Raw genomic sequence first — 17384 nt, forward strand, 5'->3', positions numbered from 1 at the left:
CAGCAACCAATTTGTGGAGAAAGTACTGCAAAGAAGAAGCTCAAACGTGGGAAACTGCATATCATACACGTGTACAGGCCTGGTTGACGATATTTCCAAAAACTTTTGAACCTGTTATAAACCTTGGTGATCCCTGTTAATGATCTTATATGTAACCCAATTATCATCACAATACATTTTGGTTTACCCTGATTTTGGTGCTTTAATGTAATAAACTTTTATGCTTATTTGGTTTTTACCCTTGATTTTGGTTTCAATATTTTTCTTCTTATTCTACTGCACTGTTGTTTCAATTTACATGTTGAGGTTAACTTAAATTCAGTTTAAGTAAGTTTATGTAAACTTAGTTTACATAAACTTACTTAAACTGAGTTTACATGACCTAGATAAACTAAGTTAAGATTACGTATACTTATTGAACAAGGTTTAACTTTTACATGGACACCTAAACTCAATTCACATGAACCTACTTAAACTTAATTTAAGTATGTACACTTGTGTTACAATAACATTTGTAATTACCTTTTTATTTTTTAAGAGGTGTACATAACATTTGTAATTACCTTTTGTTACGACTAATGACATCAAATTGAAGTAAGGTTAACAATTATAGATCAACATATATAAAGTTGCATTTGTGATCAAAATACATAAATCAAAATTGTACTCAAAATACACAAAGTTGAATTTCTAGTCAAGTACATAAAGTTGCACTTGTTTTAAAAAATGCATAAAGTTTCACTTCTAATTAAATGCATAAAGTTGCACTTCTAGTTAAATGCATAAAGTTATTGAGTCTGTCTAAGTCCTCCATTCCTCTTCCGCTTGTATGTCTCTACGTTTGACCAGTCTCTACTAACACCATTCTCCACAATTAACAAATTCATTAACTCATTCACAAGTGGGATTCCTTCAGGTGTAATATATTGCTTGTTGAGAAGCGTATTGAGAATTTGCATGACCCTAGGCTGCAATTATGCAAATATTAAAAGTGATACATGAAAAGTTAAATAACAATTCAAGAAAAATATTATTAACAAATAAAAATTAAACAATTACCAATGATGTTGTATCTCTAGATGTGTCTGGATTTTGTCGTATGATGTAAGGATGAGAGATCGCATGAAACCACTCCATATACCCGTCAACACAGTCTGACGGGTCATTTACACGTGGACCAGGATCGACCAAATGAATGGCATACTGCGTGAACATAACATCCATATCATTTGGAGTGGTTGAATGACCTATGATTTCACAAGGTAACGAAGGAATACTTTGTACATGTCCATATTGTCGCAAAACTCTATCAGGAAGATGTGCATACATCTTAAGACCCCACCTGATCCAACCCCTATAAAGTGATGCATCTTGAAATGGCCAGACATATCTGTGTTTAACGTAAGGATTCCAACAAACCTGATCAACAGTCATAATATCAAGAGTTTGTCTAAAAGGAATCACCTGACCTTTATCCCTCTTCGGCTTCCATTTAATGGATCGGGGTAATTCTTCTTTATACTTTGATTTCAACTTACAAGAATTAGTTCTTAAAGAAGGGAAGTGTTCGTAAACCCATGCCTGTAGATGTAATAAAAACACTTGTGGGTTAATAATTAATTAGATGACTTATCTAGATGAAAGAACAAAAAGTATAAGTGTAACAATATTGATACCTGCATCAGTGTTAGGTAACTCGAAATAGTTTTGATGTGATGAAGGCTTGCATGGCATAGATTGTCATACAAATAGGCAAGGGCAGCAGTACCCCATGCATATCCTCCACAACTATCGAGGTCACGAAAACACTCTAAGTATGCAACATCTACTCCGTTTGCACTCTTGTCAGTGAAGAGTGTGCACCCAACCAGACAAAATAAAAATGCCCTTGCAGCCTCAACCCAACGTTTCTCACCACAACGTTGATTATACAGATCTAACAACCAAGAGAATCGAACATGTGACGCATTAGTGACACGAAACTCAGTCCAAGCAAATGATATGGAAACTCCTAATAGTTCAGATAATACAATTGCAGCTTGGTCCCTGTCAAACACAGTGAAAGTGAAGAATGCCCCAGTGATAGGTATATGTAACAAAGACCACACATCATCCATGGTAATGGTCATCTCTCCAATCGGAAGATGGAAACTGTTGGTGTCCCGATGCCACCTCTCTACGAAAGCAGAAATGAGTCCCTTGTCTATCATTTCATAGCTGCATTTCAACAAAGGTAGGAGTCCCGATCCCTCTACTAAGCGTTGTACCTCGGCATGATCAATGATAACACGCTTCATCTTTTTTCCGTTGTTGAATATCCTCAGCTCCCCTCGATCCTGAAATATATGGAAAATGTATATGAAAAAAGTTAATTTGAAAACAAACATAACGAGAAAGTTTTACAGTAGATTACCTCTCCATTCCAAAGTCGACCAGCCACGTGGTCTCCGTATGTCTTAAGAACAGAAGTGTCAATAGGACCACCAGGATATCCATCTACACCAGAATCATCAACTTCTATGTTATGAACATCATCCAACTGGGCCTCCTCTACTTCCTGATGTGGCTCCTCTTCAGCCACCGGATTCGAAGAAGTAACTTTTGTGCGGCCACGTCGACGTGCTGACGCAGTCGGCCTAACACGCCCTTCTCCATCAGTAGTAAATGTCCGCACCATGCCTAAACATTAAGTACAAGTTCAAGTAAGATATTGGCATGATCTTTTTCTATTATAGTAAATGTCCGCACCATGCCTACTCAATTCATAGTCGAAAAGTTACTTTCAAAGCATCTTGTTATTACCACTTTCATAAAGCTTTTAGAAGAGTAGTCCATTGAGTAAACAAAGCAACTCCACCAATGGGGTGAATCTATACTTGTCAAAGATAGCATTTGGTTCTATTAATATTGTGCTAAAAATGACCAGCTTCTGAACATTCTTTTGTAATTTTTTCTGCCATGTTTAAAACTCTCTTGAATCATAATAATAGTACCATGGTTATTTGATTTAACTATAGATATCTTCTATTTGCTACAATACAAGATAGCCAACACTAATGTTTGTGCTTTTGGATAGAAGACATTCTTTTGAGATTTCCCTGTATTTTCATGTTTTTGGTTTCAACGATAACATTTCCAAAGCTAGTCACTACTACATATACTAAAACTAGCCTCTTTTTCATTTTTAAGGTGATTTACAAATAGTTAATACTTTATGTTACTACTTTTGTCTAAAATATGATTTTTAAGGCGATTTACAAATATATGATTTTGTTAAAATATGTCTAATGCCATGAGAACCTAGGAACCTTAAAATAAGTCTTCTATTTTGCTAAAATATGGTGAACCAGCATCCCTTAAAACAAAAAAGAACAGGTATCGTGCAACAGAAAATATGAAGCAGTAAAAAAATCTAAAATTGATAATCATCATATGGAGAAGAACATACAAAAAACCTAGAAATCTAATTGGCCTGATCAAAACAAAATTGAATTCGAAATAACTAGGATAATAATCGCAGAACTAAGAAAAAGAAAAACACAGAATCGCAACAATAAATTGGGAGAAATAATTTTACAAAACTTGCTAACCCATAACAAGAAAAACGCAAATTGAACAGAAAATCGCAGAATAAGGAAAACACAAAATCGCAGAACTGAGAACCCATAACCCATAATACTTGCTAACCTGATTTGCTTCGAATTTTCTTTGAAATCATGAAGGAATAGACTCTTTGAAAATCAAATTTTATGAAAGGGTAATCTTGTCATTTTGGGGTGCAACCATGATTAACTAGGGTGCAAGTAGAAAAACTCTAAAAATAATGACGTTAATTACAACAAAACAGGCTGTTTTAGAATTATTTTATTAAACTTGATGAATAATGAATTTACTACAATGTTATTGTTTACGGCCTCTAATGTATTGAACCTTTTTACTGGGAAAGAAACGTGCTTTACTGGGTCATTTAGTGGTCCAAGTTGGACCAATCTACATGATGGTGCAACTGCAAACTAAATACACCGTTAATGCATGCCAATGCTGCTTTAGTGGTGAAATAGATAGAGCCAAAAAATTTAGATATACTTGCCGACAAATAAAAATGAAAAATTTAGTTATATAAATTGTCACCGTTGGATTGTCCTTTTCAATTGAATCTTGAAGCTGTTCTTGTATGTATCTATTAAAGGGTAGATATTAGATCAAAGTTGTCGTGGTTCATTCTTACCCATAAATACAAATATAATCATAAAACATGATACATTAAATATGAAGTATTTAAATTCCAGTTGCACTTAACATGTTTTTTGTGTGCAGTTCTTAGGGGAAGATCACTCTAATAATTCAGATTTTGATTGCAAAATAAATAAACTTTTGATTCTCTAATAATCTAAAGTTTGATTGCGAAATAAATAAAATATGATAAATAATCTAGAGTTTTATTGCAAAATAAAGAAACTCTAATTCCTCTAATATCTAGAGTTCGATTACAGTATAAATAAAATATGATAAAAAATTATGTCACTGAAAAATCAAACTTCAATTCTCTATTCATTCATTCTTTGGAGGAGCTCGTTAAAAAATTGAGGCCAGTCACTAAGCTTCTAATGCAATGATATATTTAAAGGCCACGCATATGGACGAAAAATTAAAATATTGTGGTCCTAGCCAAAAAAGTTATTAATGCAAGGGCATATATTTATTTACCCATGTGTCCATCTTTCTGCTCTTTTTATTGAACTAATGCGTGTAGATTATCAACAATATTTTGTAGAAATTTTGAGTGTAAATTACAAACAATATTTTATATAACTATTTTTATAGATTAAAATTATAAGTATTAATAATTGTGACTTTCAAATGTAACAAACCTAATAAACCATATTAATCTTTTTCAATGGCGACAATAATATAACAAATATATAAAAATTCTTATTTTTTTAATAATATCAACAACTTAACATTATTATAGGAAAAATTAAACTTTATTTAAAGGTATAATTAGAATAACAAAAAAGCCAATACAAAATCTTTCAAAAATCCCTTATTCTATATATATATATATATATAGCCAGGGGCGGATGCATTCGAGGACTATGTGGGGCTAAAGCTCCACATGAAATTTCCTTTTTTTTTTAATAATAAATAAAACACATGTTAAAAATAAGATCTTTTGAATGCTTTATCACTTATTAATGATATCAAAAAATAATTATAAGAAATGAGGAATGATGAATGAGAAGGACTTATATTTAAAGTTTTGCAATAAGCATGATATTGATGTGCTTGATATGAATGCATTGTATGCGCAAAGGAAGTACTTTTCGTTGAAAAACACAAATTATTTATTAAAAAATTATATATTTAATATGAAATACACAAGTTACACGACAAACTTACCATTTTAAATTTCTTAACATGTGCAAATTTTCACATGATAGAAAAAAACTCTTCTTATTTTTAATATAATTTACATTATTATTTTTTCAAAATTTTAGTCCCACGTATACTAAATGTCTGGATCCACCCCTGTATTTGAATTTTTATAATGGATCACAAATATTTGAATTGTAGAGAATTATATATCCATCCTCTTCTTCATGATATCATTCAAAGAGTAAAAATTTGAATTTATAAGGTTATCTTTCTTCCCTAAAATAAAAAAAGGTTATCTTTCTTTTTTTTTTTACAAGAATTTATAAGGGAGTAAATAGTCAATTTCCCCCCTGAAATTGTAAGTTTCATCAATTACCCTCCTGAAATTAACAAAACTTCAATTACCCCCCTGAAATTTCATAACGTTAGTCAATTTACCCCCTCCGTCAAATTTTTCTGTTAGTGAACATGACGTTTTGCAAATACCCCCCTGAAGTTTTGCACTTATGTGCAAAATGCCCCCCAAACTTAAAAATTTATATTATTTTTTTCTTAAAAACAAACAATTAATAGTTAAATATTAAAGCTAACTATTAATTTTGGAGTTTGGAAAAACTACATACATATATATATATATATATATACACACACACACACATCAAAATAGGGAAAAATGTGTATTTTTAAAGTGACAATAATGGTTATTTCTAATAGACAAATTATTATTTTTAGAGGTTTATAAACAAATTAATAATCAAATTTAAATTTATATTTTCTCCTTCACCATCTTAGTCTTTTAACTCCTTGAACAATTTGCTCAAACCATTTAAACTACACAACCCCCAATATTAATCCACAAATCATCCCATTATTGTCACTTTAAAAAATACACATTTTTCCCCATTTTGGAGCCTATTTTGATGTATATATGCATGTAGTTTTCCCAAATTCCAAAATTAATAGTTAGTTTTAATATTTAACTATTAATTGTTTTTTTTTAAGAAAAAAATAATATAAATTTTTAAGTTTGGGGGGCATTTTGCACATAAGTACAAAACTTCAGGGGGGTATTTGCAAAACGTTATGTTCACTAACAGAAAAATTTGACGGAGGGGGTAAATTGACTAACGTTGTGAAATTTCAGGGGGAGTAATTGAAGTTTTGTTAATTTCAGGAGGGTAATTGATGAAACTTACAATTTCAGGGGGGAAATTGACTATTTACTCATTTATAAGGTTATCTATAAATTTTTAAATGTTGAAATTCCGGCACACTAGCCACCAAATGTTGTTGAGATCAATATTTAAACATCGATCTATATAATTTAAACAAAATCGCTCGATTCAGTGCAAAAGTCGTCTGAATTCATCCGAACCAAATGCGATTTTTTGCGGTTTTGGTTTGGATTGGTTTGATTTGCGGTTTTGGTTTGGATTTATTACTCCTAACAGTTTTCTTAATATCCATAATTTTTGTAAAAAAATCCTATATTAAAGGGGACGGAGGAAGCACCTTTGTCTAAGTACAACTACCATGTTTGAGTATACTACATTTTTTTTAGCAATTCTCTTCATCATATTTTACAATATATGGAGACACAACAAAAATAAAATTATACCAAACTGGCCAATCATTGGCATGGTACCATCTGTTTTGCATAACCAATCCAAAATTCATGATTTTGTAACCTTAGCTTTGAAACATCATAGAGGTACTTTTCAGTTTAAAGGACCTTGGTTCACAAATATTGCCACATTTATCATCACTAGTGATCCCATGAATGTGAACCACATCCTCAGCAAAAAATTCAGTAACTATGGGAAAGGATCTGATTTCCTTGAGATTTTTGAAATTCTCGGTGTTGGTATTTTCAATTTGGATTCCAAGGAATGGGAACAAGAAAGGGCACTACTTCATTCATTGCTCAAAACCAAAAACTTTGAGATATTCTATCAACAAAACATTCAAAAGAAACTAGAGAATTGCCTATTACCATTTCTTGATCATGCATCCAAAGAAGTAAAAGTACTTGATTTACAAGATGTTCTTGAGAGGTTTACCTTTGATATTTCTTGCACTTTTTTTTTTGGATTCGATCCTAATTGCCTTCCTTACAAGTGCAATGAGTTATCAGATATTGCTTATGAAAAAGCTTTTAGTGTACTTGAGGATATGGTATTGCGTAGACACTATATTCCGAAATGTATTTGGAAGCTACAAAAGTGGCTACAAATTGGTCTAGAGAAGAAGGGCAAGGCAGCTAGAGAAAATCTTCACCAATTCTTGGAGAAATGTATAACTGATTACAAAGGAAATGAAGATGTAGATGAATCTCGTTATTGCCTGCTAAAAGAACTAATGAAGGAAAGATTGGGAAAGGGGGAAATGATCGATGAGAAGTATATCAGAGACACTGCGGTAAATCTCTTCGGTGCAGGAAATGGAACAATTAGTTCAGGTCTAAGTTGGTTCTTTTGGCTTGTTTCAACTCATCCTATTGGGGAAGCGAAAATTATTCAAGAGATCAAAGATAATTGTCTAACACAAGAGGAGAATTTAATCAATAATTTAAACGTGGAAAAGATTGATAAGCTTGTTTACCTTCATGGAGCCATATGTGAAACCTTGAGGCTATATCCTCCTCTGGCATTTCAGCACAAGTGCGCTATCAAATCTGATATACTACCTAGTGGAGAACATGTTGGTCCAAATACAAAGTTGATATATTCTTTGTATGCAATGGGAAGGATGCAACAAATATGGGGAGATGATTGCTTGGAATTTAAGCCTGAAAGATGGATATCAGCTAGAGGAGGGATTATAAATGTACCGTCTTACAAGTTCATAGCTTTCAATGCAGGTCCTAGAAGTTGTATTGGGAAAGATCTTAGCTTCGTTCAAATGAAAATGGTTGCAGCTTCTTTGTTATGGAAGTTTCGCATACAGGTGGTGGAAGGTCACCCTGTAACGCTGAGAACTTCTATTGTCGTTCGCATGAAACACGGCTTAAAGGTCGAAGTCAGTAAAAGATGCATTTGATATAACAAAGTTGTAAGTGTGATGCATGTTGTGTCTGTGTTGTTAACCTTTTTGTTGCTGTGTCTGTCCTAGTAAAATAATGTTATTGTCATTTGTCAAATTATACTATTTGTGTTGCTCTGTGTGTTACAACAAACGAATAAAATCCTCAATGTTTGGAATTGTGTATTTGTTACGTGATATATTTAATTAGTTGTTACGCCTTTGTTTCATGTTTAAACTATTTTTTCACTTACGTGACACCAAAGTTTTAACCAGGGAAAAGTTTAAATTTCGAAAACTAACTTGTCTACTAACAACTAACATTGGTCTGTCCAAGTAAAAAAAAATACACTGGCATATAATAAAACTATTTTCTAACTCGTTAATACTATAAGCTATGAAACTCTTGCGCAAAATAAAACTTTAGTGACACAGGGTGACCATCACTACAAGAAATAACTGTATTTCTGGCTGTCATAAGCCGCTGGTAAGGCCAAAAAGCCGTCGAAAAGGAAGGAATTTTGGCGGCCTTCTAAGGATCAAGGACACACCGGATAAATGACATTCAGAATTTTTTTGGTGGTTTCCTCCAATACTGCAAGAACATTACGAGGGCCGGGTTCATTGGTCCTATACAGATTGTTCGTGGATTAGGACTACCATAAAATTTTTCTAAATTGCATGATGTATTGCTCTAACTTTTTCTAATTGAGAAAGTATCATCCTTAGCTACGCACATCATTGAGCAAGAAACAGTTAATTTAAAAGAAAACTTCAAGTTTAAAATACTTCTAGTTCAGCATATGGTTGACAAAAAGATTAAGGAACTTTGCAGTATTCAAATTCCATTAGTCAGATTTAGTTGGAACAAAGCTACCGGGGACACAACATCGGAAGAGAAGATGAAATGAGAGATCATCGTGTGATTAACCTCTTCAATTTTAGGAGGACAAGGGAAAAAAAAAGGCTTTTATGTATTTAGTCCCTGCAAATAGGATTCATTTAAAAATTGGTCCTTGTATTCCTTAATCCTGGCATTTTACCCTGCCAAAATTTAATCACTTAAAATTTTGTCCCTCTCCCCACTTAATCACTGTCACGTCACTAATTACAGGGGTATTTTTGTAATTTTACATTTGTAATTACAGTGACATGACAATAATTAACTCGGTTGAGGGACCAATTTTTATGTCATTAAATTTTGGTAGGGAAAAATGCTAGGATTAAGGAATACATGGACCATTTTTTAAATGATTCATATTTGCAAGGACTAAACACATAAAAGCCAAAAAAAAATTGTCAAAAACACAAAAGCCATTTGGAAAAAAAAAGCAAACAATTTGCTGGAAGGTAAAAAAATTGTCCTGGTAGAGTTCCATGGACAACGATTTTCTGATTCTGCTGTAGTAAGGTATGATATTTTTTCAATTTATTTGTAACAACTCAAAAGCATTGTAGTTTAAGAAACATAAATGAATTTTTATTTGTTATTTTTGTCAGCATGTATTAACTGTTCTGGTATAATTTTTAATTATTTATAATAAAAGTACGAGTAATAACTTTGTTAAATACCGTTCCTAAAAACTGTATCAAAAAAATCTTAATGAAATGTTAGTCTCCAGGTTCTATTTGAAATACCAGATTGTATTGAAATACTTTGATTAATGAAATGTTATATGTTTGTTTTCTCTAAAAAAAATAAAAAATCTTAATATATAAAAGAAATACTATTCTAAAAAACAAGGGTTAAATATGTTTTTGTTCTTTATAAATATGTAACTTTTTGTTTTAGTCCCTCTAAAAACTAATAACAAGAATAAAAAGAAATTAGAAAAACCAATATCCAAAGCAAAAGCATAAAGGCATAAGCTATTTGAACCTCAGAAGCCATTTGAACCTCAACATTCTCAAACCCTCAACCCATTCGAACCTAAGAAGCCATTAAAAAATCTAAAAAGCTTCAACCACGTTGAACCCATTCGAAAATCTCGTGCTTACGTTTTCTTCCCAATCTCACAACTGTAAGTCTTCTTTACTCTCAATCCATAATTGTAATCTCTCAATTCAATTTGGTTTGTTAGTGCTGAGCTATTAGGATTATGTATTTGATCGTCAACTTTTTGTCAATCCATGATCTTCCCATAGTGTTTTTTATTTCTTCAATTTGAAGTGGTCAAAGATGAAAAACTTGTCCAATCCCTGTCAATTTAAATATTCCTTTTTACCAATTTGAAATTTTCGACCTTTCAACTATAAGATGGAAAAAAGGTCAAATGAATAATGTGGATAGAGGAGTGAAAAAGTATATGAAATGCCCGTTATACTATCTTTATTTGATTTTTTTTTTGAATGTTTGAAGCTGAAACATATATTATTTTCATAGAAATATGATATCATTTCCAACCATGATTGTAATCTTGTTTTTGCTATGGTTGTATAAGCATATAATGTCATGATCCAATCCCTTTTAATCTGAGTCTTTTGGTTCTGAAGTCATTGAGTTCTTTTTTATTCATTCTTTTCTTTGTATAATTGTTAGACTACATAAGAACTTAGTCGTCTCGAATGGTTTTATATGATTTTAGATATGAAGTTTAGTAATAAAGCCGAATAAAATCTGAACTTATTTACAAAACCACCAATCTGAAACCAAAACCGATTGTAATATTAGGAATCCTATGTCGGTTCACATATTGAAACATGTACTAACAACCCTCTGAAATTAGTTTCCATATACGGTAGTTTGTTCAAAATCCGATGGACAAAGAATGGACAAAATCAGCTAGAGAGAGTGAAGAGTATGAAAATGGTCCTAATTATTTTCTAGACCACGCATACACCAAAGGAAAACCTCATGGAAAAGAGATTTTTTGGCCTTGTGCTACATGTTACAACAACAAATGATTTACAAGGAATGTAGTACGAAATCATTTAATAGCATTTGGATTTCAAAAAGGATATAATGTTTGGGTTCGTCATGGTGTGAAGATACAGAAACTCAATGATATTAATGATAATCATATGAATGATGAAAATGATCAAGTTGACGATATTGATGGATTGTTCTATGAAAGATTCAGAGGTGTCGCACAAGAAGAATACAAAGTTAATGAAGGCCCCAACGAAGATGCAAAAAAGTTCCATAATATAGTCAAGAATCCAAACAAGAGTTTTATCCGGGTTGCAAAAAATTCTCTAAATTTTCGTTCATCATTCGGCTATATTTATTGAAGTGTCTTTATGGTTGGAGCAATACATCATTCAATGCAATCTTAAAATTGTTGAGAGAAGCTATGCATTTTTTGATCATCCCTGATACGTTCAATAAAACTAAAAGCATGATAAAGGACTTGGGGCTGGATTATAAAAAAGATTGATGCTTGCCCTAAAGATTGCATGATCTATTGGAAAGATCATGAGAATGATACTTCTTGCTATGTTTGTGGTGCTCCATGGTGGATTGAAAATGAAGAAGATAATCATGAAATTGAAAAAAATCATAAATCTCAAAGTTTCGGTGAAATCTTCAACGGTTGTTCATGTGTTCAACGACAGCTAGCTCATTAAGTTGGCATGACAAAGATCGATTGAATGATGGGAAGTTGAAGAATCCTGTAGATGGAGAGGCATGGAAAGAATTTGATAAATGTCATCCTGAATTTGTTGTTGAGGTGCGTAATATAAGACTTGGATTGGCCAGCGACAGATTTAATCACTTTAGAACCATGAATGTTAATCCCTTTAGAACCATGAGTGTGAATGCGATATAAATTTCCACCTTGGATGTGCATGAAGGTGATGTAGTAATTTGCTATGTATCAAAAGTAAGTATTTTTGTATCGTTTCCACAAGGACTAGTGCAATATTATAAATCGTTCAACATTGATTATCATCTTAAGTTAGGGTTTGGTTGATTGTTTGTTGATTAAAACTATTTGAACTAAAATGCGGTAATAAAAACGGAGATTTGATAAGGCGTAAAACTACTAGGATTGGAGTTCGTCGACCAAGCTTCGCATATATTCTAATGACCACATATACGGATTTTAGCATTTAATCAATATTATCATGTATCACCCGACAACATCATTCATGTCTAAATGATAATGTGATTTCAATCGTATCGTTTAATCGACGATTTCTCAATCTATTAAACGATCTAATAGCATTAAGCTTCGATACTTAAGGTGATTATCAAAACATTAATCCTGTCTAGAATTCTTGTTTTGATAGATGATTATTCTAACCCTAGATTCAAAAGTATTTTTCAATAACATTTTAAATCAAATATAAACATGAATTACAAGAATAATCTCAATATCAAATAAAGAGCTAGAATCATATATTAAAAGAACAAAAGATTACATACTAGGCTTGATCAAGTACCTCTAATCTAACAAAGGAGATTTAGTTACTCATTATCATGATAACCTTGCAAGATTGAAGGAAAAGATGAGAATTCATTACAAACTTGTGATTTCTCAACAAATATTGAAGAATCCACTTCCTATCACTCTCACTCTGTGTTTATCTCTTTCTTTCGCCTTATCTCTCTCTAAAATTCTAACATGATAATGAAATAATGAAAGAGAAAGGCTTTTATACTTATGTTAAAACTAACAGCTCGCTTAGAGAGTTGCAGCTCGCTGTGGCGAGCTGAGCTTCCATTTCCAGTGGGTTTCTGCCAAGTCATTAATAGTCCTGAGCCGCCTTAGCTCGTTGGGGCGAGGATGTTGCTCTCTGTGTCGAGCTCCTGTCTCTAAAAAAATCAGGCCTCTCTGGACTTTTCTCGCTCTGTACTCGCTTCAAGCTCACCATGGCGAGTTAGCTCACTGTGGTGTGCTATTGGCATCCAAAAATGGGGTCTCTATCGATTTTTATCGCTGCTGGCTCGCTTTTGGTCGTTGTGGCGAGTGAACTTTTGCACTTTGATGTTTTCTTTGCTAATTTCAAGTCCTGGCTTGCAATTTCCTACAAAATAGGGTAAAGTAAGGCACACAAAGCATAAAGGGCATTTATTCATCAAATTGTAGCTTTTCCTTAAATAACTTGTAAAACAAGTAACTAAAGTGCCTAAAACATGATATGAAATAACTCAGTATCTCACTTTCTAACACTTATCAGAAGGCTGTATTTTATGTCGTCTTTATTAAATCCTGGACGAAAGTCACCAGGTAATGCCATTGATGTGTACCTCCAACCATTGATTGAAGAGTTGAAAGTGTTATGGGATTTGGGAGTAGAAACATATGATGCTTCAATAAATAAAACATTGCAAATGAGGGCAGCTTTCTATGATGAGTGGGTGGAGTACAAAACGGAGCCTAGCATGTCCTTGCTGTAATTACAAAACTAAATCAATATATTTGAAGAATACCCATAAAACATGTTATATGGATCATCGTGTGGTAGGAGTTTCAATGGGAAAAATAAATAGCCATATATTTGAAGAATATGATGAGTCATTTATTACCTATTTCTAGATATTATTTAGTTTAGTTTTAATTAGATTTTAGTTTATTTTATATTAATATTATTTCCTTTTTAAGATAGTTTACTACAAATTGCATTTTATTATATTTCAGGAATAAATATTGGATGGATTGAGTCTTGGAGCAAAAGAAAGGGACTTGGAGCTGATTCGGTACGAAAATACAAAGATTGGAAGACAAAATATGTCTCCCCTAAAGTCAGAAGCTTGGCACGGCCCGTGCTAGCATTGGCACGGCCGTGCCACCCTCCAGACTGTCTTTTGCTGCTTTTGCTTAGATTTTAAGCTACTCTATTTTTAGCCCGAATGTAATTGCTTAGATTTTAAGTCAAATGTATGCTATAAATAGAGTAGCCATCCATCACAAATATTCATCTTTTCTTGGAATACAATATGTGACAATTGTCTTTCTAATAAAAGTTCATTTACTTTATTGTCATTTACTTTTATGCTTTCTCTCTTCTTCTCCATGTCTACGATGAACATTAGTGAGTAGACTTCTCTTGTCTTGGGATTGTTGGATAAGTCTAATGACATAATCCTAATCAAACCAAGCTTTAAACCTTAATCTTATGTAACCGTAATCTCTAATCTAAATTCACCGCTTTAACATGGATTAACCATTATCAAACTGTGGAAACGAAAGTGGAGGGTTTGATAATTGTTCGTCCATCATCTCAAATATCAATTCATAAAACGAAAGTGGAGTTTTGATATTCGAACAAGTGAATTTAGACAAAGATTGTAAAGGCAGCGAAATAGTCTTTACAATCTTTGAGACATATAGTTTCGAACTTCAAGGATTCTAAATTGTGATCAAGTCAGCGAAATAGGCTTGGTTGCAACTTAGGACCAAAATCTAATAGTAATCAAGTCAGCGAAATAGGCTTGGTTGCTAGAGGAACAAAAGAGAAATTGTCTTTAGAAGTTAGGTCTAACATAAAGTTATAAGTTTAATAGTTTGGTTTGTAAAAAACTTGTCAATTAGATGAACCAATAATCCCAAGGCTTTTATCTTTTCTTTTATTTTCTTGTAATTAAAAATCCAAACTTTAACCTTTGGAACTTTCATCTAATCATCATTAAAAGTTAATTGAATTCATAACTCCCTGTCGGAACGATACTCTTATTTTACTACTTCGGTAAGACCGTGCACTTGCGGTTTTATCTCATCAAATAGACATATATTTGAAGAATAGTCATAAATATAGATCAAATGCTAGAAGTTTCAATGGAAAAAAAGAACATAGGCCACCACCAGAATTGTTAAACGGGGAACAAATCTTCAATAAGTTAAAGAACATCAACAATGCTTTTGGTAAGCTACAAAATAATTGCAGTGATAGTCCATGGAAGAAAAAATCAATATTTTTTGAGTTACCATATTGGAAGCACAATGCTTTACGCCATAATCTTGATGTGATGCACATAGAGAAAAACAGATTTGATAGTATAATTGGGACTTTATTGGATATTCCGGGAAAGACAAAATATCATGCAAAAGCACGTTTAGACTTACAAGTGATTGGTACGAGAAAACTACTTTTTGTTCTGTATTGAAAAATGCAAAAATACCAGATGGGTGTGCTTCAAACATTTTAAATGTGTTCTCCTTGCTGAAAGAAGACTTAGCGGATATAAGACTCATGATGCACATTTCATGATGCATTACTTACTTCAAGTAGCTGTGAGATGTACAACGCCGAACCATGTTGCACACCTATTAATTTGTCTTTGTTCGTTTTTTCTTTGTTTATGTTAAAAGGTGATTGAGGTTGAAAATTTGGATATCTTGCAATCTGATATTGCAGAAACACTTTTCCAGTTAGAAACAATTTTCCCCCGGGGTTTCTTTGTTAGTATGGTTCATTTTCCGATACATCTAGTGAATGAGGTACGAATGGGAGGACCTGTTCAATTTCGGTGGATGTACTATACTGAAAGATATCTAGGAAAATTAAAGAGTTATGTTCATAATAAAAGTTGTCCCAAGGGTTCTATTGCTAAGGGTTATTTGGTTAATGAATGCTTGACATTTTGCTCGCGATATTTACATAGTGGTGTTGAAACAAGGTTTAATAGAATGCCAAGGAATATCGATAAGTTTCATCCTGATGAACTTGGAAGTCCAATTTCTTTTTCTATTATTGGTCATCATATGGGAGGAAAGAAAACAGGAGAAGAAATTTCTTTGGATTGCAAGTCAAGGAATCAAGCTCATCGTTACATCTTATTCAATCATGACGATGTCCAAAAATTTATAAGGTAAGTGAACATACTTGTAGGTTTTGGTTGCATAAAAGAATTGTTTTACAATTACTTTAACAGTGTAATTTTATTTGTAGTGAGCATGAAAATGCAAAACCCAATAAAAGAAAGGGGTGGAACAAATCAAAGAGTCAAGGTTTGGATTTTGTTGAATGGTTTAAGAAGCGTGCTTTGTTAAACGATGTATCTGACATCCTTAGGAAGCTATCAAGAGGACCAAATAAAATTGCACGATGCTTTTCTGACTACGTAATTAACAGATATAGGTTCCCTACGAAACAACATGATGTTAGACTTAAAACACAAAATAGTGGTGTGACATTAGCGGAAATAACTGAAAGTTTTGCAAGTACTAACGATAAAAATCCAATAACACAGTTAGTAACTTATTATGGACTAATTACAGAAATAGTTGAGGTAGACTATTATGGTAAGTTGAAGTTTGTGCTATTTAAATGTGATTGGTTTGAAGTTGAAGAGGAAAAATATGGGTTGACTTGTGTTTATTTCAACAAGAGATGTTACATGGACGATCCTTTTGTATTTGCTTCTCAAGTCCACCAATGTTTCTACGTTAAAGATCCGTCTAATGCAAATAAACATTATCTCAAGCACTGACACTTGTGAAGTTGAATTGGTTAGGAATGACATTCCTCCAACTAGGGTTGGGAATAGGCCAGGCTTTGATAGGCCTGAGCCTGGCCTACGAAAAAATTTGCAGGCCTGAGCCTGACCTATGGCCTTTCATAGGCCTTTTTTTTGGCCTGGCCTGGCCTATTTAAAAGTCTGACATGACCTGAAAGCCTATTTACAGGCCTACTTACTATTAAAGTCACTAAACATTCCATTTTATCTACTTTTAAATAGGCTTAATAGGCCTCAAAGCCTATGTCAGTGTAAGACTTGTCTATCACTACTATAAGGCCTTAAAAGCCTATTTCACTATAAAGCTTTAAAGCCTATTTAAAAAGTCCACTATGAAGCCTAACATGCATAAACAGGCCGGCCTATTAGGCTTCATAGGCTTTTTTGATAGCCTAAGCCTGACCTATTTACTTAAATAGGCTTTTTAAAAAGCCTAAACCTAGCCTTTTTAATAAACAGGCCAGGCCAGGCCAGGCTTAAACAGGTCAGGCCATAGACCCCTGTAGGCCGACCTGACCTATTCCCAACCCTACCTCCAACAGTTACCGAAAAATCTCCACCCGTGTCAAATCAAATAGAATCT

At 33.0% G+C, this 17384-nt stretch overlaps 2 protein-coding genes across 2 annotated transcripts; one reads left to right on the forward strand and one right to left on the reverse strand.

Annotated features, from left to right (window-relative positions):
* Positions 1 to 636: 636 nt before the first annotated feature.
* LOC112417877 (protein MAIN-LIKE 1-like) lies at positions 637 to 3137 on the reverse strand. Its single transcript, XM_024774050.2, has 4 exons — positions 2414 to 3137; positions 1677 to 2336; positions 1060 to 1581; positions 637 to 968 (listed from the first exon to the last, which is right to left on the reverse strand). The coding sequence occupies exons 1-4, from the start codon at positions 2675 to 2677 to the stop codon at positions 789 to 791; spliced, it is 1626 nt and encodes a 541-aa protein (XP_024629818.2). The 5' UTR covers positions 2678 to 3137; the 3' UTR covers positions 637 to 788.
* Positions 3138 to 6909: 3772 nt separating this feature from the next.
* On the forward strand, positions 6910 to 8577 carry LOC25482751 (alkane hydroxylase MAH1). Its single transcript, XM_013611344.3, has one exon. It carries the CDS (start codon positions 6910 to 6912, stop codon positions 8413 to 8415), a length of 1506 nt encoding a protein of 501 aa, XP_013466798.3. The 3' UTR covers positions 8416 to 8577.
* The last annotated feature ends 8807 nt before the right edge of the window (positions 8578 to 17384 follow it).

The sequence above is a fragment of the Medicago truncatula genome, chromosome 1 (genome assembly GCF_003473485.1).
Source record: "Medicago truncatula cultivar Jemalong A17 chromosome 1, MtrunA17r5.0-ANR, whole genome shotgun sequence".
NCBI lineage: Eukaryota > Viridiplantae > Streptophyta > Magnoliopsida > Fabales > Fabaceae > Medicago > Medicago truncatula.